At 37.9% G+C, this 23,546-nt stretch overlaps 2 protein-coding genes across 20 annotated transcripts in view; both read left to right on the top strand.

Annotated features, from left to right (window-relative positions):
• The window catches only part of LOC104217280 (putative disease resistance RPP13-like protein 1), a 28,997-nt gene extending 8,476 nt beyond the window's left edge, over window positions 1-20,521 (top strand). For 6 of the 19 annotated variants that reach the window (XM_009767480.2, XM_070156250.1, XM_070156259.1 and 3 more), the window contains 9 exons: window positions 54-486; window positions 588-671; window positions 958-1,032; window positions 1,183-1,313; window positions 1,470-1,546; window positions 1,683-1,768; window positions 2,159-2,251; window positions 2,422-2,687; window positions 12,638-13,166. The gene's annotated coding sequence lies outside the window, so the exon portion shown is untranslated. Of the gene's footprint in view, window positions 1-18; window positions 487-587; window positions 672-957; window positions 1,033-1,182; window positions 1,314-1,469; window positions 1,547-1,682; window positions 1,774-2,158; window positions 2,252-2,421; window positions 2,688-4,365; window positions 5,876-12,637; window positions 13,167-19,322; window positions 19,393-20,505 lie in introns of those variants that run through there. The other 13 variants (XM_070156254.1, XM_070156255.1, XM_009767475.2 and 10 more) reach the window with 13 other exon arrangements.
• Window positions 8,041-8,487, top strand: LOC138877350 (uncharacterized). Its single transcript, XM_070156954.1, has one exon. It carries the CDS (start codon window positions 8,041-8,043, stop codon window positions 8,485-8,487), a length of 447 nt encoding a protein of 148 aa, XP_070013055.1.
• Window positions 20,522-23,546: the final 3,025 nt, after the last annotated feature.

Raw genomic sequence — 23,546 nt, 5'->3', positions numbered from 1 at the left:
GCATATATGAATGACCAGCAACAAGCATTTGATTTTCCTGGTCCACTTCACAGAGAGGATACCTGCTGCATATGATCAATCCTCTATCTGTAAGTTGCATTGTAAGCCGAACCTGAGACAAGCATTTCTTCCGACCAACCTACTGAAGCATTGTGTTCTGTATGGTGCACAGCTTTTCCAAATTTGTTTCCAAGGCCAAGATGAGACGGCGATGGAATTTTCCTTTGAAGGATGGAGTAGCATGACTTAACAGAAAAAAACTTCTTCTGCACCCTTTCAGCACAAGCACACACTATGCTGTTCCCAGTCATTGCAGTTCCTTCAAAAGTCTAAATTCCACCCATGATTGGAGTAATAATCAGCAACAAGAGCTATCTGATTGGAAGCCAAAGCAAAGAGGTCAGGGAACTGTTGTTTGAGAAGGGAATGACCCACCCAAGCATCATGCCAATGCTTATCTTCCTTCCATCTCCCAAATGAAAATAGGTGTTGCCTAGAAAATCCTCTTCTTGAGTAGCTTTTTATTTTTCATTTTTTCTCTTTGCTTGTTTGTAAATTCTTTTCCTTTGTTAAATCCTGTTGAGCAGTGCGTAGCTTCTATCTCCACTATGAAGCCAAGGAATCATCTTCAGATCGGGATGAATTTAATGTTAGATCATGCCAAAGTCAAGGTGATAAAATCTTTATAATCTCATTGAAACATTGTAAAAAGAATCTAATACAGATAGAATTGAAATAATTTGCTCCAGAAACTTGATAGATTAATATAATATTAATGAACTAGTAATCTTTTACCATATGCATATATGTCAGCCAGATGTTTGTTGTCTTTTGGAGATTAATCTCAATTTTAATTCATGTATTCTTGTTATATCTCTTGAAGATTTTTAGTTCATGCATTGCTTGAACTTTCATCTCAATCGCAATTTATGTATTCTTGTTTTTTCCCTTTATCAGGGAGTTGAGAAAGGAGGATATGGTTTAGAGTTACGTACATGCACTCTTGAATGCAAAGCTCTAATAGAATCAAAGGTGTGCGCGACATAAATTTTGTTACCTATCTATAAAAAATTTAAAAAGTTTGCTTCCCAATAATTTTACAACTAAAAGCATCAGCACTATATAGGCGATTATGTATGATTTTGGGATATCAACTTAGCAATTTTTTTCTTTCTTTGTCAGGATTTTGGTAAAAATATATAAGCTATTAGAGCTCTTGGCTCATTTGGTGAAAGTAAAGTTGTGCTAACATTCTCTATTGAATAGACAATCACCTCAACTGTGGTCTACCAGCAAATTGTAAGTGAAGAGAGGTACTACTTCTCTTTCATCTGTCTGAGAAGGAAATTTTGAGCAAACTTTTCTATAAGAGTCACTTCCTCTGTGTTTTTCCAACATCAATTAAAAAGACTAGTCATTTTTATCATCCAGTGCTATTAACTACCAGAAATTACTATTTTTTTTTTCAGCTTAAAATAGGTCTGCAGTTTTGTTATAGCTGAGTGTGACATTAAGCTTACATTGCACTGTTTATATATTGCTCCAGGTAATTCTTTGTTTATAGTGGATTAGTTAGCATATAGATTTGATGGTAGCTAGTCTGAGGCTTGGCTCTATTAACATTCATTTTCCTTGCCAAATTCCTCAGCTTAATAAATTTTACTTGATTGCACTACTTTCAGGTTTTCTTCCAAAATATCATAACAAATCCGTGAGCAGTGTTTGACAGAATGGAAACATTTTGCTTGAAGTATCTCCTAATGAATGAGTAAGGCATGCTATTCTTCACTCTCTTGATTAAAAAGAATGATTCATCCTAGTGCTTGAAGTTTCATTTCCAGTAGAAACTAGAAAGACATAAACTTGGTGGTATGTTAGAATGATGTATTTATCTCTTTGCCCTTAATGACATTCCATTATTTTCCCAGGATAGGAATAATGTTTTTCTCATTGTCAAACATATAGCTTTATCTTAAATCTACATATAGAAGTTAAATTCCAAAAGAAAAAAAGAAATAGAAAAGAGCAGATAAGCATCCAAAGTCTAAGAAAATAAGTATACTTCCATTGCCAGGATTTTATCAGTAACACAGCAAAAGCATGAATCCCTTTTCATGCTAATTCTTCTGTTGTTTTGCATTTCCGTATTTGCTTTTAGCCTAAGCGTGGGACGAATATTAACCTTGTCATTTGGAGCTTGATAAGCATGAAGATATGTTGTACTCCTGGTGATATGCAGTACAATACAAAGGTATATCAGCCAGAGCTTAGTCTTGTTTAGTTTTATATGCATGTCACCAGACAATCTTATAAAGTATGACAGCTCTTTTTAGTTTTGTATATATGTTATGGGAATTATCAGCTCTTGAATGGTTTTACAGCTAAGGAAGAACAACTTTTCTATTATCATTTAATTTGCAGGAATTTGATGCAAAATGATTTCTCCGCTTATGAGTCTGGAACTGCCTTGCTTAATTGAGAAGTTACAATTCGAATTAAAAAACCCTTTCTCCGTCAGTGGTGTACAACTCGAGCATTACCCTGTGCTCCAATCTCTTCTAGGAAAAGGGCTACCCTCGTCCACTGCTAAAACTGCATCTTGAAATTGAGGAAGTGAGAGGAGTGGCCAAAGATTGCTCAAACCCATTGTATGAGTTGATAGTGAACTCATTGGTGGTATTATTAAGGTAAATGATTCTCCAAATTAAGGTGTTTATTAATATTCGAGTCTTCTGTTTGCCAGTTTATTAATTGTTTTTCTATGCTAATATTCCAGACTGCCTTGCGTTATTTATTTCCATCGCGAAAGTTATTAGTCGCTCTATTCCCCTGCTTCTAGTCTCCAATCACTTCCGGTATGACATGAATGATTGTTTTAGCCTATACTGTGTGGACTCTTAAAGAAATGTCGTCGGGTGCGGGTGCGTGTCGGATTCTCCGAAAGTATTGTATTTTTGGAGGATCCGAGTGCGGCAACATTTTTGGAGAGTCCGAGCAACATAGATTTTAGCATAACCTCAACTTTTTTAATAGTATGTTTTTGCTTATTGTTTGATTATATATCGTAGCGGAAGCAATCACAGTATCGTATTCACGTGTAAATTAAACAATTAGCACATACGGAGATTATACGAGTTACCTCTTGAAGCGTGAACAAAGCAAATCGATATCCTTCTCCAGTTCCTGAATTGCAAGACCTCAGCAACCTTCCACAGCCTTCTATTGTGTTACCCAAATAAAAATCGGAAATAGAGAACTTCGGGTGGGCGAAATTCAAGGAAGAAAAACGTGTTGTTTTTCAGTGCAAAAAACGGCCAGTTATATACCATGTATTATAGCTACGTTTTTTAGGTCAAACCCCTTTTCTAAAACCTGTTAGGTTCTCTTCTTCCACTAAGGAAAGGTTTCTTTTATTTCCTATTATTCAGACACAGTAGGGATCACATAATTTAATTAACAAGGCTTCCTATTATGGAATTAATTTCGAAATTTTGAAATTAATTTCTACCATAATAAATTACGAATTATTCCACTAAAAATTCATAATTGCACTCCTTAGTTCAATTTCGAAATTCTTCCATAAAACCTTATTTAACTCCCCATGCGAAGATTTAGATACTAACCAATCAAATTAAATTACTGACAATTTAATTTATTGATCACTTCCTTTAGACTTTTACTTAACTTATTTCATGTGCCGGACACAAAATCTACCGACCGGATTTACACATGAAAACTTATAAGCTTTCATACAGGAGTATCATCAATCTCAAAAAATCGAGACATGGATTCTATCAACTAATTCTTACTTCGCCAATGTATGTTATTATTGTCCAACTTACCAGGCTTATTGACCCACGAAAGAATCTCGCCTTTTAATAAATCAAAACAATAAATGATATACACAACTAATAATAATTATATCAAGATTAAGAGTATAAGTATATTGAATGAACTAGAGAAATTATTTTATTAAGTCAGTATAAAATACCTATCTCTACTTGATCCGTTCAATACATACAAAATGTACTAGCACAAGAAGTTGGAATTAGACCATTCTCATAATCAAGATAAATTATATTTAATCTTGTGCTAGAACCATTCCAATGGCTTGTCCAATTCCATCATTAGTTTGTGAACATAAACTTTATGACTTATAAGAACCGATGATTTAATCTTTCGTGTATAAGCTAAACTCTATACACTAAATCATCTACTATATAAGCAACGGACACACAAACAAATACATGATCTATTTAAAATAAAACTTTATTGAATTGAATAAATAAATAAACAATTGTTCTATAAAGAATACTATAACAATACGCATAGTTTATAGTATATCCTAACACTTATCCCTTGTAGAAGTGCTTGAGAAAAGCTTAAGCGGCGGACAACTGCCTGCAGACATGCAAGTAAATCCAAAAGATCAAGGCCCGAAGTAGCTGATGGCAGTGAGTCTACGTAATGGCAGAGTATTAGACTTGGAGCAAGAGAGGGCCCGAGAAAGCAGACAGGCTGAGACACTCGTACCAGTGCCCATTGAGCTAGATGATTCAACGAAACTAACAGAGGTGATAGTGCAGCCTGCCCAGGAAGAACATAACGCACAGATTGAGGCTGAGAAAGAAACTGAGACAGCCTAGGAACCGGTAGTTGAGGTGGTGTCTGACAAAGAAAATACCCAAATCATTGGGAAGAAGAGACCTCCAGCACCATTCCCACAGAGGCTAGCCAAATACCAGAAAGAGGAACAATACAAGAAATTTTTGGACATGCTGAAACAAATCCAGGTGAATATTCCATTGATTGATGCGTTGAAGGAGATGCCTGGTTATGCAAAAATGATGAAAGGCTTGATGTCCAGAAAATTTGATTTCCAAGACCTGGCCACAATGACTCTTACTCAGACCTGCAGTGTTGTGGTGACTAGACCAGTTGCTGAGAAGTTGTCTGACCCAGGGAGTTTCACGATTTCATGCACCATTGGTAACTTTGTTTTTGCCAAGGCACTTTGTGACTTGGGGGCTAGCATAAATCTTATGCCCCTGGCGATTTATAAGAGGTTGGGGATCGGAAGAGCTAGACCCACATCTATGTTGTTGCAGCTAGCTGACAGGACCGTGAAAAGACCCTCTGGGATCCTTGATGATGTATTGATTCAGCTAGGGAAATTTGTGTTCCCTGCAGATTTTGTGATTCTAGATTGCAAGGTGGATGAAGAAATTCCCATAATTTTGGGAAGGTCGTTCTTGGCCATGGGGAGAGCTCTCATTGATTATAAAACTGGGGAGCTCAATATGAGATTGAACGATGAGGAGATAACATTCAATGTGCAGAAATCTATGAGGCGACCGAGTGAATTCGTCAATTGATCTCGTATTGATGTCGTGGATGTAATCGTAGAAGCTGATGATGAAACGTTGACTATTGAGGACCCTCTTGCTGCATGTCTGGTAAATTTAGATGAGGTGAATGGGGAAGAATTGGCAGAATGGGTGTTGGCTTTAGAGGGCAGAGGGTTTTGGGATAGAACTCTTGAATTCGAGCATCTACACTTAGAAAATAGAGAAACTCCTCCAGCCAAGTCATCCATAGAAGAACCACCAAAGCTGGAATTGAAGCCACTGCCCGCCCATCTCAGGTATGAGTTTCTAGGACCTAACTCCACATTACATATTATTATCTCATCTATTTTGTTTGATGTGCAGGAACAACAACTTTTGCAAGTACTCAAGGAGTGCAAGGCTACCATTGGGTGGACCATGACAGACATTAAGGGGATCAGCCCGGCATATTGTATGCATAAAATTCTGCTGGAAAAGGGACACAAACCTTTCAGGGAGCACCAAAGAAAGCTGAACCCCAACATGAAGTAAGTGGTGAAGAAAGAAGTGATTAAGTGGTTGGATGAGGGAATCATTTTTCCAATCTCTGACAGCAATTGGGTTAGCCCGGTGTAGTGTGTTCCTTAGAAGGGTGGCATGACGGTGGTCAAAAATGATAACAATGAGCTGATCTCTACAAGAACCGTCACAGGCTGGAGAATTTGCATGGACTACAGAAAATTAAATCTGGCCATCCGGAAAGACCACTTTCCACTTCCCTTCATTGATCAGATGCTAGACAGATTAGCAGAGAGGTCTCACTTCTGTTTTCTGGATGGGTACTCAGGGTACAATCAAATTTCCATTGCACCAGAGGACAGAGAGAAGACCTCCTTCACTTGCCCATATGGCATTTATGCTTTTGGAGGATGCCCTTTGGCCTATGCAATGCACCCGCCACATTCCAAAGGTGCATGATGGCCATATTCACTGACATGATCGAAGACATAATGGAGGTGTTCATGGATGATTTCTCAGTGGTGGGAAACTCATTCGATGAGTGCCTTATAAATCTGACCCGTGTGCTGAAAAGATGTATTGAGACTAACTTGGTACTTAATTGGGAGAAGTGGCATTTCATGGTACAAAAGGGCATACTCTTGGGACACCGGGTATCGAGCAAGGAAATCGAGGTGGATCGTGCTAAAGTTGGCGTGATAGCAAAGTTGCCACCTCCCACTTCAGTCAAGGCAATCAGGAGCATCCTCGGGCATGTCGGTTTTTACCGGAGATTCATAAGAGACTTCTCAAAAATTGCCAACCCTCTCTGTAAGTTGTTAGAAAAAAATCACCCCTTCTTTTTTTCTGATGATTGCAGGGTAGCATTCGAGGAGTTGAAAAAGAGGCTAGTCATAGCACCCATCATTGTCGCCCTCGACTGGGAGCAACCATTCGAACTCATGTGTGACGCCAGTGACTATGCAGTGGGGGCAGTGCTGGGACAGCGGAAAGACAAGCTAATGCACCCAATCTACTATGCCAGTAGAACGCTGAGTGGAGCAAAGCTGAACTACACTGTGACTGAAAAGGAGATGCTGGCTGTGGTGTTTGCATTCGACAAGTTCAGATCATACCTGATTGGCTCTAAGGTAATTGTATATACTAATCATGTAGCTCTCAGGTACTTGATTGAGAAGAAGGAGTCCAAACCGCGCCTGATTCGTTGGGTGTTGTTACTGCAAGAGTTCGACCTTGAAATTCGTGACAGTAAGGGCACAGAAAACCAAGTAGCTGATCATTTATCACGACTTGAAGGAGCTGAAAACTCAGTTGAGTTTGAAGATATTCTGGAAACCTTTCTAGACGAGCAGCTACTCGCTACAAGTCTTGAGGAAGTACCATGGTATGCAGAATTTGCAAATTACCTGGCAAGCGGTATAGTTCCCTATGACCTTTCCTCTATGCAAAAGAAAAGGTTTTATCGTGACTGCCACATGTATTATTAGGATGAACCTTATCTGTTTCGAATATGTGTTGAGAACATGATCCGGAGGTGTGTCCCCGAGATAGAACAATCTTCAGTTTTGCAGGCATGTCACGCATCGGCGTATGGAGGGCATTTTGGAGGAGTCAGGACGGCAGCGAAAGTGCTAGAAGCCGGGTTCTTCTAGCCAACAGTGTTTAAGGATACACATCAATGGGTGAAGGGCTGAAATGAATGTCAGCCGGGAACATTTCCCGTCGCCATGAGATGCCCATGAACCCAATTCAAGAGGTTGAAGTGTTCGATATCTGGGGGATAGACTTCATGGGCCCCTTTGTCAACTCCTTTGGCAATAAGTACATACTTATTGCTGTAGATTACATGTCCAAATGGGTGGAAACTACAACTCTTCCCATTAATGATGCAAGAGTGGTGGTGGGCTTTTTAAAGAAGAACATATTCACCCATTTTGGGACCCCGAGAGCTATTATTAGTGACGGGGGCACTCACTTTTGCATTCGAGCTTTCGAGAAGTTGCTAGCGAAGTATGATGTGCGCCACAAGGTGGAAATACCATATCATCCTCAAACCAGTGGACAGGTCAAAGTGTCTAATAGAGAGATAAAGAGTGTATTGACCAAAACTGTGAACGCCACAAGAACTGATTGAGCGAAAAAGTTAGATGATGCACTCTAGGCCTACAGAACTGCGTTTAAAACAACAATTGGTATGTCGCCATATAAGTTGGTGTTCGGGAAGGCCTGCCACTTGCCAGTAGAACTTGAACATAGAGCTTGGTGGGCAATGCAACAACTGAATCTAGACATTGAGGTTGCGGCCACAACGAGAGTCACAGAATTGCATGAGCTCGACGAGTTCCGATATCTTGCTTTTGAGAGCACAAGGTTGTACAAGGAAAGAATGAAGAGGTTGCACGACAAGAACATCGTTGAGCGATATTTCAACCCCGGGGACATGGTATTGCTCTATAACTCAAGATTAAGGCTATTTCCGGGTAAGCTCAAGTCACGATGGTCTAACCCATTTCGAGTGGTCAAAGTATTCCCTTCAGGGGCTGTAGAGATTGCCTTAGAGAAATACTCTCATACGTTTAGAGTCAATGGGCAGATATTGAAACTATATGTGGGCATGAATAAACCAAAGGAAGTGTCATAGATCCACCTGACTGAACCTCAGAGGTCGAGCGAGCCTTAAATGCGCTTATCTGCGTCGTGCCACGACATTAACTAAGGAGCTGGTTGGGAGGCAACACAATGATAGTAGTAGTTGTTAATTTTGAGTTTGGGAAGTACTAACCAATGCAGGTGAGCTTGGGCAGGTGACAAGTCCATCGGAAGCGGAAAGAACATGTGAAAAAAGTGAAAAGATTCGTGCCCAGGAGCGCGCCGCTACCCACCGCGCTACAGGCCGCGCATATGGGCAAGTGTTCTGCCTCAGCTTCCAAGCACTAGCACGACCGCGCTACTGATTACGCTTGTGACCGCGCTAGTGGCCGTGCTAGTGACCGTGCATATGGCCAAGTGTTCTGTCTGGACTAGCGTAGTCGCGCTTTCCGCGCTACGACCGCGCTAGTCCCGCCTATCTGACGCGTTTTTTTGCCCTTAACTTAATAATAATAGTTTTTTTAGTTTTTAGTTTAATTTCTTTTACTTTAGTTTAATTCCCCCCCTCCCCTTCCCCCTCTTCAACCCCAGATTCCCCCAACTCCCAAAGCTAACCAAAAGACCCCCCAACCCTAACCCCTCTCTTCTTCAAAAATTCCATCTTCTTCAACTCCCCTTTTTCTTCAAATTCCCAACCCACCTTCCCCAAGTTTCAAGCCATGCTCTCCCCTACTCTTCTTCACTTCTCCCCACATTCTCTCACTACAGGTATGATTTCTTTGTGCCAATATTTTCTTCTTTTTTTCAGATTTTCGTTTTTCTTGTCTTATTTATGTAGTAGCTTCTTCTTTTCTTTTCTTAGTCGAAATTTGTAGCATATGTTGTAGTAATTGTGGGTGGTAAGGTTGGTGAAGTTGTAGCTTGAATTCGTATGTGATTTTGGGGACATTGTGGTGGTATTGGGGTTGTAACATGTTTGAAATGGGGTGTGAGTATATAATGCCCATAAGGTGTTTGTTTAAATGCCTCACTGAATATAATTGAGTCATTGTGACTAATTGTGCGCGTGAAGTCTGAGTAACCGCATTGCGTCACAGTTTTTTTTTTTGGATGTGCTAATGTTATTCCTTTTTCCAAGTACTATGGCTCCATCTAGGAAACGCCGCACCACAGGTGCCTCTTCCAGCAGTCAAGCGGGATCATCCAGGGTGCACGGGTCAGCTTCGGCTCGTCCCTTTGATAGTAGCAGGTTTGTATCTGCCAAGGCTCAAGACCGTTTTGCGGATAAGGCCCCTAAGAAGCCGATACCAAAAAAGGGCATAGATATAGGGTCGGTCCAGTTGGGTTGCCCTCACATGTATACGGAGCTGGTAAGGCGGGGGTTACAAACCTTCATTGACGAGCCGGGCAAGGGGAATGTGATGGTTGTCCGCGAGTTTTATGCCAATGTGAAAGAGCATGTGAATGGCATAATAACTATGCGCAGAAAGGCAGTGGATGCCTTTGTTGAGGCTATACGGACGATGTACCAGCTGCCCCCTCCTGTGGATCCATATGATGACTATTATGAGCGGTATGACATATCTCACACACAGTGGGCGAGGTTCTTTGAAACAATCTGTGTACCCGGAAAGGATATTGTCTGGATGAAGTATGGTCAAAAGTTTCACTCCTCGGTGCTAACCTTTGAAGAGAAGTGTTGGTTTTATGTTATCAACAAACGCCTGATACCGTGTTCCAACACTACGGAGGTGAATGGTCCTCGTGTGGCTCTGATTTGGTGTTTTATTAATGGTCACAACTTTGACGTGGCCAAAGGGATTCATGAGGAGATGTTCACCCATTGTCCGGTGAAAAGGTATCGGTTATTCTTCCGTTCCTTGGTTACTAAACTTTGCCGGGCAGCACGGGTGCCGGAAAATCTAGATGTGGATGGGAGAGTACCAAGAGACCACAAGTTCTGAGCAAACAAGGTCACTACTGGTAAGGAGCTGGTGGCAGCAGGTGGTGATGCTAGTCGTGAATCTGATGGCTCTGAGGATGAGGAGGCTGAGCAGGAGGATGTGGGAGCCGAGCCACAGGCTCATGAGCAAATTGCAGCAGCTGCAGCGCCATCTGGGTCTGCAGCACCATCTGGAGCTGCTCGGGTTACCCGGTTCATAGCTTTGGAGCAGGAGGTGGCTGGATTGCGTACCTCGGTCGCTGACTTTGGTACACGTGTTGACGCGGTGGCTGACCGGCAGGTGAAATCGGAGAAGAAAATATTGGGCTGGTTGAGAGCTCTGGGTCGTGCTTGCAATTTGAACCCAAACACGGTCTCCGATCAAGAGTGATCTTTCAGGGAAGTTCCTTTACCTCACTGTTCTTTATTTTGTATGCCATGAGGACATGTCTTCCTTTTAAGTGTGGGTGGGGGATACTTCAATGTATGTATGTATATGTAACAAGTTGACTATTTGATGTTTCTTTATTTTTTTCTTGATTGTTTTTGGTGGTTTGAGTAATAGTCAAATTAGGTAAGTTTAAAGTAGGTAAGCTGACTTGTCCCGACGACGGATCTCTTTCGACGGGGTTCTTGAGGGTCTAAGTCGACGTAAAAATCTAAAAAAAAGGAATATGGGGACTCTTCCTGATGACAGATCTTTTAGATAGTTTTCTTGAGGGAAGTAAGTCTAATAAAAATACGAAAAAGATTTTTTTTTGTTTTAGGTAGTGTAGTAACTCCCCCTTGGTTTTTCTTTGGGACACAGTTCTTTTTCAGGGGTTTTTGCTTGAACCGGGTGTAGTTAGTTTTTGTTTATTTTGTTTTTAGTTTTTAGTTAGTATTGATGGGCTACGAGCTGAAATAGAAAAAGAAACCCTTGGCGTTGATACACCTGAACACAGTAGATACTAGAGTGTAACGCTTAGTCTCAGTGGTTGATTCTTGTTAAAGTGCCTTAAATTGTATTTTTGTAACTGACTTGAATACTCAAATGAGAGTGTCTTGATAAGCCAATCTGGAGTGAGTCATGTGCCATGTCTGTGTGAGTTGTACTGTATTCTATGCTCTACATTTGATGCCTAGAACTTGCCCCGTGTGTTTGCAAAACGAAATATTAGCTTTATTCAGTCTTAGAAGTGATATAGGCATTTCTTTGTTAAGCCAGATATATAAAGTAGACTCACCTAAATGTAATACATCGTAGCCAACCCCGTTGAGCCTATAAGCCTGTTTCTTTGGCAACCACATTGCGAACCTTACCCAATTGTTTGAATGGCCCATCTGTTTGAACCCTTTTACCTCCCATGAGCACTTGAATGGTCTTGAAATATGCAAAAGTTAAAGTGTGGGGTGGTGGTTTAGTTTTGAGTGGAACCGATGAAATAGAGGAAAGGTGCAGTTTTTGGAAAAGTAAAAGAATAAGCACCACTTAAAAAGAAGGGGAAAAAAGGGGAAAAAAGAGGGGAAAAAAATGAGTAAATGTAGTAGTTGATAAGTGGTGATTTGATACAATTGCACCTAATGGAGTGAGATGGTATAAATAAAAATGCGGTGGAATGTCTGGTTGACATAAGTGTGGTTTTGAAGGTTAATGTGATTGTATTAAAAGTGCTTAGGGAGGTTAGTCACTATCAAATATATCATACTCGTCCCTTAGCCTACATTACAACCAAGTGAAGTCCTAATTGATCTTAGACTGAATGGGCTCGATTAATAGAGTAGTACACTACGGGCAAGCTTATGGTGCATCTTTGTGGCATGTGAATGTTCTTTTTGAGAGTGAGCGAATTTTGTCTATCTGAGTTCCTAATTGTTCTTAATATTATTATTTGTGAAACTACTCTCTTGTGTGATGTGAGGGCATGTGATTCACTAAGGAAATGTAAGTTTTGACTTCTGTATAGAGTAATTTGAGTAAGTACGAATATTGTACGGCACTTGAGAGTCGACTTTTGAGGCAAAGATTGTTCACTACTAGGCGTAACTTTGGTGATTTGTTCTTGGTGTGATACGTTAGGGGAAAAGCTTAGTGAAGGAACCTTTATAGAGTGTGGGGGATTGCTCGAGGACTAGCAATGATTTAAGTGTGGGGTGTTGATAATAGGCTAGATTCATATAATTTGACGACTGTTTATGTCCCAGCTTGACTATGTTTCACTGTTATAGGATAGTTAAATAATGATGAATTGGCTCTAATTGTGAGTTTCGTGTTTTACAGGAGCGAGTTACGCGTATGAGGACTTAGAACTGTATTTGGGGCTAAATTGAAGCAAGGGAAGCCCCTCGGAGCTGAGTACGTTGAAAGAAGAGAGAAAGAAGGGCTGAAATGATGACCCAGACTAGCGCGCCCACTAGCGCGACCGTGCTAGCCCAGGAGTTCGAGGCAGAATGTTATGCCATATGTGCGGTCAGTAGCGCGACCGAGCTAGTCCAGTTCGGAAAAATACAAGTCAGGGATAAACTTGGAAGTTCGGGGGTAATTCTACTTAACCTATAAGAGGTCCAGCTCACCCAAAGGGATATTATGAAGGTTTTTACAACTTAGTTGAAGGCAAGGAAAGGCAAGAGGCAAGGAGGATAATTCAACATCGAGTTCTTCCTTTTGTATTTTACCATTTGTGATGAATTTGGCTATTGTTATGATAAACATTAGTATGAGTAGCTAAATATTTAGTCTAAGGTTTTGATGGAACCTATTGAAGGATGAATTTCTTGTTATGTTAATATAGTTTGCCCGGTTTAATCTCTATTTGTTCAACTACATTCTTGTTGTAGTTAATTGATATGATCCTCAATTAGCTGTGCCTATTTAGTATGTATTACTCAGGAGAGAGTGCATATTTAGGTAATTGTTGAACAACACCACTTCCAGAATATATGAGGGATCCATAACCGAGGGTTTAAAGGCGGGATTAGGGATAACGAAGCCTTGACTGCGATTTAAAGTGAGCTGTGTTAAAAGCCAACTAGCGTAACTCGGGAGAATGCGTCTAGTAAATTGTCGTGATTACTCGGGAGAGAATTACGGTAGTAAGAGTGCTCATGATCGATAGAGACGATTAGGCAAATATATGTGAAATATAACCGGAAGGGATTCCATCAATAGGGAAAATCACTACCTTAGATCTTTCTCTTAATTGTTTACAACTTAATCATAGTTAGTCTTTATTTACTTATTTGCAGTCAGTCATAGTTAGTAAAAATATCCTCAATTGTGATTCAAAACGTTTGGGAAATTGATTACGTAGAATTTAGTGAGTCTAACAAGAGTAATTGATAGGTTAATTCCTTGTGGGTTCGACTCTGGGCTAAATACTCAGATTATATTTGCAACATCCGCTTAATCCTTTTTATAAGGCATAGTTGTGTGTGATCAATGTCTTTGCTCAAATTGAAAAGGGAAAACTTATTGAAGCTTTCATCAGTATTTATTCCTCTGGATTGAACATCAATGTTGTCCTACCATCTAGTTTCCAATAGAACATTATGTAATGCTCCCCACTGGCACTGCACTCAACTTCAGTGGATGAGTGAGTATTCATATTATTTTGAGATGGACATGCTATGCACTAAACTAGAATAAATTAGGCCTTTCCACTTTGATTCTACGTTTTGGCTAAGGGCAAGGCAAGCAAAGGGCAACACACTGGCAGATTGAGTAAAAATATGTAAGCTGTTACAGCTCTTGGCTCAGTTGGTGAAAGGAAAGTTTTGCTGACATTTTATTGAATAGACTGCCACCTAAAATGTGCTTCTCCTTTGTGTGGAATTTGACAGTACTACACTACTACTTCTCTTTCATCAGTCTCAGAAGGAAATATTGTGCGGGGTTTTTAGGGGGTTTTTCCTATATCAAATTTTGAACATCAATTAAAGGGCTAGTTATTTTCAAGTATCAATTAAATCATTCAGTACTAGTAGCTATGATAGGCAGAATACTGGCAACCCCTGTGGGAATCATCCTTATGTGGTTATGCTTGTTAATGAATGATAAACTTCGTCTTTCTATCCAAAAAAACTCTCATAACTGATATTCTTGTCCAAAATAGGTTCATAGTTTTATAAATGTGAGTGAAGTCTGGCCCTTCTTATCATTCAAGCATTCCTAATTCCTACTCAATTATAACAATAAAGCATATATTCAATGAGATAATAGCAAATCCAATTAACATTGGGCAAATAATCGAACACCCATTTACTTTACTCGGTTCATAATACTAGTAAATGATCTAGCTACTCATACTAAAGAAGATAAAACATAAGTGAGTTGCCTTCCTCCCCAAGGCTCTGAACCTTACTCTAGAATGTTTCCCAGTAGGTAAAACGTACTTGCATCGGGCATTTACACTCTATAAATAAATAAAAACGACACATGTTATTTTTTTTTCATTACAATTATTAGTTCTTTACTATTGTTAACTATCATATGTTATTGCACATGCTCCTAATTAATACAGTTATACAAAAAATACTTAATATCAATTAGCTTCTTCTTTTTTATATTATAATTATATTTTGACACTTTCTTTGTTCCCCTAATTACATCCCCAGGCCATCACCAGGGTAAACGATTTACGAACTTCAGTTTTATTTCATGTTCTGGCACTTTCTTTGTTCAATATATAAGAGTATAAACATCTGCCTGTTTTGTCCCCATGAGGGTCTAGTGGAAACAGCTTGTACATTTTCTTGTTCTTATTTTTTATTAATCTAATATTGTCACAAGCTAAGCTAATCTAAGAATTCCCAACTCCGAATGAGAAAATCATCCTAATGATCAATTTTCTAACATGAGATTGGATCACAATGGCTATATGTACCAATTGGAAAAATAATGTTATCAGCGTTCATCAAACAGAAGTACCTAAAGGTAAAACAACTTATATTATGTTTTTACTTCATTTTTAATTTTTTTATTTATTAAAAAAAAAAGGACCCTAGTAGCCTTAGTTTGTCTTATGGTTAAAAAAAAAAATAGACAGCCAGGTACACAAAGCATCTCACATTCACGCAGGGTCCGGGATGGACCGCACGCCAAACACCAAAGGTGTATGACGTAGGCAGCCTATCCCTAATATAAAGCTGGTACGAATAAATATTTACTTGCTCTAGGTGCAGGGCGGCCAGATGGTGAAGTCACTAAAGCGCGCGCTTTAGGCCCCAAAATTTTAGGGGCCCCAAATTTTTTTTCTTCTAATTCCTACTCGATGTTCGATCTTTGATTAATTCGAATTCGTACCATGTAAAGTCCATTAAAGTGGGAACTGCTCCTTAGAAAGATTTTTTTTTATTCCCAAGACTCGAATCGAATACCTCGTGTTAAGGAAGGAAAGATCCTATCCATCACACTACTACTCTTCTGTGAGACCCCAAATTTTCTTTAGAAAATATTTATAAGTATTTCAAAGTAGAAAAGTAAAATATTTTATATAAAGAAAAGATTACATTTATCATTAGAAAATTAGTAATACACTTCTAAACTCCATTTTTATTTGTTTTTTTCTTTTTTGTTTTTTCTCAGGTGTCCATCATTGCAACAAATATAATGAAACATAAAACAGTTATTCTGATATAAAGTTATTAACTTCTTGAATCGGATTCTACTACTTAAGATCAATAATGTTACAAGAGAGATTAAATGATTTATGCAAAATATTATTTAAAAATTTATTCTGAAAAAGCTAGAAAAATCTGCTTCAAATACAAATATATACTTAGTATTTTTTTTATAAAAAAAAAAAAGACCTCCCATTAAAGTTTGACTTTAGACTACCAAACTTCTTGAGCCGTGCTGCCGAGGTGTGAAATTTTTCTCCAAAACTTTTTGCGTTTTGGCCACGTACCGTTTAACTTTTTTGAGTAGGAATAGTACTTGAAATCGAAATTTTGTTCGCTTTGGCCACGTATCAATGACCTTTTGACCAGAAATAATAACTAAAATGGAAATTTTGTTCGTTATTTGGCCATTTATTACTTCGCAAGCTCATTTTAACCAAAATAGTTTCATCACAAGTATTGAGAGCCCTCGATTAAGGGACCATTTGAATTCTTTATGGTCGTACATAAAGAATGACTCATATTGACCTATCTGTTATCAATTGGAGTATATATTTGTGCCCTTCTTTGTATGCAATTACCTATAAACTATCATATATATAGCTCTCATTTTCTAATAGTTTAAACCATGATTTGGGTCAACGGTTTATCTCCATCATTGATGCGACTGCCGCCTTACACTTTTGATATATTAACCTTTTCTTCTACGATCATTGTTGTGCCTTTGGTGTAATTAGGGGTGGTAAAATGATTAAAAAAATAGTTATTCACCTATATTGTCCATTAAAAATGAATTGGATAATGAATTTTTTAAAAACGGGTCAAATATGGATAAGAATCATATTATCCACTTAGAAAATGGATAACCAAGTGGATAACCAATGAATAACTAATGGGTTTAACTTTTACATTAGTAAAGACTAAAATTGGGGGTTCCTCAAGTTTGGGAGACTTGAAATTCTCCCAAAAGTGATTATATTCAAGAAGCTATGGATAATATGGATATCCATATTATCCGCTGGTTAACCCATTTTTTATCCGCATTAAATATGGATCGGGTCGGATAATTTTTACCTGTTTTTTACATTATCCATTTTTGACCCGTCCATATTCGACCCGCCCGTATGTCACCCCTAGTGTAAATGCATACCTAAGTTTTCTTTATGCAATATTAGTATTTTTGGAGATTAGTTCTCATATTAGTCTAGCTGATTTCACTTCTTTTTATATCAGTCTAATGCATAAGATTGCAATGTTCTGAAAAATATTTAGCACAGCTCCATCAACTCCCGATGATTAGATGACGTTGGGCTTAAAAAACAAAAAATCAAACAACGGGAGTTGGGTATAAAGGTCGAGCTTAGTACAACTTTTCACCCATAACGGATGGTCAGTCCGAGCAAACTATTTAGATTCTTGAGAACATGTTGCGAGCTCGTGTGATTGACTTTGGAGGTCATTGGGGTCAGTTCTTGCGTTTAGCGGAGTTTAGTCAGTTCTTGCGTTTAGCGGAGTTTACTTGCAATAATAGATATTAGTCCAGCATTCACATAACTCCATACGAGGCTTTGTATGGTAGATGGTGTAATTCCCCTATTGGTTGGTCTGAGACCGGTGTGACTAAGTTTTTTAGCACATATTGGTAAGTGATGCTTTGGAGAAGGTGAAGTTAATTCAAGAACGACTTCAAACAGCTCAGAGTAGGCAGAAAAATTATGCAGACAAGAAGGTTCGTGATGTGACATTTATGGAAGGTGAGAAAGTATTATTGAAAGTTTCACCTATGAAAAACGTGATGAGGTTTGAGAAGAAGGACAAGTTGAGTCCAAGGTTTATTGGTCCATTTGAAGTATTAGAGAGAGTTTGTAAGGTTGTTTATAGGCTTGTTGCCTCCTAGCTTATCGGGGGTATATCTGGTATTTCATATTTCTACCCTTCAGAAGTATCATGAAGATAAGTCGCATGTTTTGGATTTCAGCACAATACATCTAGATGAGAATTTTTCCTATGAAGAAGAGTTGGTAGCTATTTTGGATAGGCAGGTTCAGAAGTTGAGGTCAAAGGAGATCGTTTAGATGAAGGTCCTTTCTATGAGCGAGGAGGCTGCTTGGGAGACCGAGTCAGATATGCGGAGTATATATTCACAGATTTTCAGTAGTCCAGGTACATTTTTAAACACGTTCAAGGACAGACGTCTATTTTATAGGTGGAGAATGTAACGACCCAACCGATTATTTTGAGTTCTAGAACCCCATTCCCCTATTTGAGACTTTCCGTAGGTTGGCTTAATAATTTATGACTTGTGGGGATGTTTGGTTTGGTTTTTGAGAGGTTCAGGAGTGATTTAGAACACTTAGTTCTTAAGTTGGGCTTAAGGTTAGAGGAGTTGACCAAGTTAATAGTATACGTAAACGACCCCAATTCGGTACTTTGAAGGTTCTAGTAGGTTGTATGATAATTTTGAACTTATACGTATGTTTGGTTTAGGTCGAGGGTGGCCCAGGGTTGATTCGGCGCTTATAGTCGAAAGTTGAAATTTTGAACTTTAAAATGTTTGAGATTTTTAGTTTGATTCTTGATTTTGATTTTGATGTTATTTTTAGTTTTTGAGCCTTTCGACAAGTTTTTATAGGATATACGAACTTGTTAGGACTTAGGATGATTAGACGGGGTCCCAAGGGGCTCGGGTGAACTTCCGGGTGATTTTATATTATTTTGAGCTAAGTGAGATTTTTTATGTGTCTGGTGCTGCCGCACCTGCGAGCCTAAGGCCGCATGTACGGAGCTCGCACCTGCGGGCATAAGTCCACATCTGCGAAGGAGCGCTAGGGCTGGCCAATGCGCACTTGTGGTGCAAGGTTTCACACATGTGAGGTCGCACTTGCATATAAGATGTCGCACCTGGAATATGCCTGGCAGATTCATTTAAGTCGAGATTTAGCTCATTTTCACTATTTTGAGACCTAGACTTCGGGGGAGGCAATTTTTTAGGATATTTTTTCTTCAAGCTTGAGGGTAAGTAATTCTTACTTGGTTTTGATTATATATCTTGATTCCCTATATATTTCTAAACCTAAAATATGGAGTTTAAGAGTAAAATTTGGGCTTTTTGTCTATAATTTAAGAAAGTATATTTTGGGATTTTGAATATCAATTTGAACTCAGACTTGGAAACTAATTACATATTTGGACTCATGGGGTTATGGGTTAACGAAATTTGACCTTGAACTCGGGTTTGACCATGTGGGCCCCAGTTGATTTTTTTAATTATTAGATTTGATTAAAGATTAAAGCTTGCAATTAGTTTTCATGACTTTATTTGATCCCGTTAAGTATTGTTTGGTTAGATTTGGATCAGCTTGAGGAAAATTTCAAAGAAAAAATGGTATTTGAGGGTTGAAGCGGTTCAGGGAGGATGTAAGTCTCTTGTTTAACCTTATTAAGAGTTTTTTTTTTTTTTATTTTATTTTACAAATTGGACTTATGTATTACATGCTACATGATTGGGGTGACGTTTACGCGAGGTGTAAAACATATATATGTACACTAAGACTATACCATGAGTGGGGTAGTTTTAGGCTTATTTAGCCTTATTTGGTCATTTGTTCTTCTTGACTTATGCTATATTTAATTGTATGACTATGTGAGCCTATTTATTCATGCTAGAAAATATGTCTTAGGTTATGACATCTTATCTGGTCATGATGCACTATTTTAAAAATTGTTGATATACTTAATTTAACTGTAGTCATACTTTATATCTAGAGCACACATTCACAACTTTATTTATTATGTCTTTGTGCATTTTGTTGATTATTTCTTGAACATATGCATACATCTTTCGAGATACAGATGTTGGTACAAATGGATATGATTATGTTATATTTGGACATCTAGGCAGACTGATATTGTTATGGCACGATTGTTTATACTGTGCGTTATTATAATATTGATATTGTTATGGTATAATGCTTTATATCGTATATTTATTGGGATACTGTTATGTTATGGTACGTAAGATTTTCGTGCAACACTTGGATATGCATTTATCCCTCCGCAGTTGGGTGATTACCTATGTTATATTGATCCTATGAGCGTACGTGATACATGTATCGTGTTGGGTACGTAGGACATATTGGATCCTATTGGAGCACATGTGATATGCTGAATATTGGTTGTAATAAAATCTTGGGCATGCATGATCATCCTAGAATTATTTATAAGCATTCATATAGATGCTACTTGGTGCATATCATCTTTACATATGGATTTAACAGTAGAATTGTGTTCTAGTTATCTGTTTGAGAGGCATGCTTATCCTATTTCTAATCTTTGCACCTCATTACTATATTTGCTTTTTTTTTTTAAATTATTTCTGTGATTTTATGCTAATATGGACTGCCCAGGTTGAGAAAGTGAGTATCATGCTTTTTACAAAATCTCGTTATCACTTCTTCGAGATTAGACTTGATAGATATTGGGTACACGTTGTTTTAATACTCAAAATATACTTCTGCATATTTTGTTCAGATTCTAGTATTGACATTAGTGGATTTCAAGAGAGTGTCCAATAATAGACTCAAGGTAGTGCTGCTTGATCGACCGCAAACCCCTTGAAGTCACCTTCTTTTCATTATCATACTGTTATCTTATTCCAACTAATATCTCTGTATTGTGACTCAGTTGTATTTTATCTTAGAAGCTCATGATTTCGTAATACCAGATTTTAAGAGTTGTTGGATTTTTCTTGTTTTGGTATTGTGGAGTTAAGACATATTTATGCTTTATCTATGTTTTGTTAGTAGATTGTTCTTTATTGTCTTGGTTTGGTTGGTTATTATTGTTGGCTTACCTAGTCAGTATGGATTAGGTGTCATCATAACCATTGATGGAATTTTGGGTTATGACATTATATCTTGCCCCAGATAACCCGTGAACAAGAAAAGTTTTATCCATTTAACAGAACTTGTGAACAATTTGTACATCCAAAGTTACTCGCCCTACATAACTACTGAACAAGGCAAGTTTTGTCCCTCCAGAAGAACGTGTGAACATTTTATACCAAAGTTGTGCCTTGCCAGCATAACTTTTGAAAAAGACAAGTTTTATCAATACAACATGATTTATGAACAATTTAACATGATAGATAGAATAAAAATTATACCAAAATCATGAACATAACTTATGTAAGCATTTATTTCAATCAGCTGCCTATCATAACTTGCGAATGTTATAACTAGTTGAAGTTTTTATTTTATTTTTGTTTTACACATTCATTAAAATGGTGACAAAATTAAAAAATTCTAATGTGTGAAAATATGCATTGGGTTTGAAGTCCATTCAACAACAATAATAACTACTATACTTCAGTTCCAAACAAGTCAATGTTGGCGATATGAATCCTCATTCCTTTTATTAGGCTCAACGTATATCATCATCATTATTAAAATAGAATGAAGTAATGGTAAAAAGATATATATATATCTTTTTTTACCATTATATAATGATGGAAGTTCTTTACCAAATCTAAAACATATTCCCAACTAGTAGGTATCACCTATATAGTTTTTCCTCTTTTGTTGTGCCTTATTTTTAGCTAAGTATGCATTGATTCTAAGGATTTTTAGGTCTTTCAAAATAACTCCTTTCATGTAATTTTAGGTATACCTCATCCTTTTTTAACAGCTTCCCCCATCGTAGTTTCAAACCTATGGATCAGTGCATTTGTAAGTCCATGTATAACATGACCAAACCATCTCAAACTGTCTTCTCTCATTTATCTTCAATGTGTGCTACTTGTACATTCACGCGCATGCATTTATTTTTAATTTTATCTAATATTATGTGACCGCACATCCATCTTAGCATTCGTATTTCTGCTACGCTCATTTTGTGGATATGTTAAACTTTAGCAGCCCAACATTCGGTCTTATAGTTGTTCTATAGAACTTATCATTCAACTTGGTAGACATACTTATATCACGTAGCACCGAGTAGCATTTCTCCATTTCAACCATCCAATTCCAATCCTACGAGTAACACATTTATCTGTCATTCCATTCTCTTGAAACAACAAGTCTAGATAGCTAAATCATTTGTATTTTGGCACCGCAATTTCATCTGGTCTTACCTCAATTTCGCTCTTTTCATACTGAATAAACTTGTAATGGATGTACTCAGTCTTACTTCTACTTATCTCAAAACTTTTACTCTCTAAGGTGTTTCTCCATAGCTCAAGCTTTTGATTGACACCCTTACTAGTAGCTTAATATTATCAACAAATAACATACACATTAAGATCTTATCTTGTATTGCGTTGGTAAGCTTATCCATAACTAGGGTAAATAAGTAGGGCTCAATGTAGAACTCTAGTATAAATCCACTACTGTGAGAAACTCTTTTGTATCTCCTTCTACTATTTTTACACTAGTGACAACCATTTCTTACATGTCCTTGATGATATTTAGATATTTAATATGAATTACTTTCTTCTCCATCACCTGCCAAACTAAAGGACCTTCTGTGGTACTCTATCATATGCTTTCTCTAGGTCAATGAATCCCATATGTAGATCTTCTTTTTTTCGCATTAAATTTTCATCAAACTTCTTAGCAAGAATATAGGCTCAATTGTAGATCTACTGGGCATAAATCCAAACATGCTCTCTGTCATTCTTATCGTGTTCCTAAGTTTATGGTCTATCATTCTTTTCCAAAGTCTCATTGTATGACTCATGAGTTTAATTCCATGATAGTTCGCATAACTTTAATATGTCCTTTTTTCTTTCGCATAACTTTAATATGTCCTTTAATATGTCCTTTGTTTTAATAGATCAGAATCATGGTACTCTTCATCCATTCTCCAGGAATCCTATCACCTCTTAATATATCATTAAATAGCTTGGTGAGCTATACCACTCCAACCGTCCAAAGACACTTCCAGACCTCTATAGGGATACTATCTCGACCACAAGCTTTTCTAACCTTGATATTTTTATGGCATTTTCTTTTTACCTATATCGGCCTAATTCTATGTGTATAACTAAATTTTTTTTATCAGACACATGCGCCTGGAGGTCTATAATGCTATCCTCTTGGTTCGAGTTAAACAATTGATCAAAATAACCTCTTCTTCTCTCCTTGATATCGTTATCTCCTGTCAACACTTATTGAGAATCAGTTTTAATACACTTCACTTAATTTGAATCCTTACCCCTCTTCTCTCTTAATCACACTAGTTTAAACATTTATTTCTCCCTTTCTCTTGTCTCTAGCTTTTGTTACAAGTAGTCTAGAGCTTTCTTCTTAATCCTCTTGTATTCTTGAAAAGCTTCCCCGTCTTTGCTTTTGGCAACTTCCAATAATACCCTCTTCTAAAGTCCATTCATACAAAAAAGGCAGAATAGCTTAGGAGACACTTGTACTTGTTCCGGTTTGTCATCCCGGTCCCTACACTTCATAAAGTTTCATCCAGACACTTCAACTTAATCAAAACAAGACTTTTAAACACCTCTGGAATCGTGTGATGCTCACTTGCTTGACGTGAATGACAAATCAACATCCACATCAGAT

This window comes from Nicotiana sylvestris, chromosome 9 (assembly GCF_000393655.2).
Source record: "Nicotiana sylvestris chromosome 9, ASM39365v2, whole genome shotgun sequence".
Lineage (NCBI taxonomy): Eukaryota > Viridiplantae > Streptophyta > Magnoliopsida > Solanales > Solanaceae > Nicotiana > Nicotiana sylvestris.
This window is presented reverse-complemented; position numbering and strand designations above follow the sequence as displayed.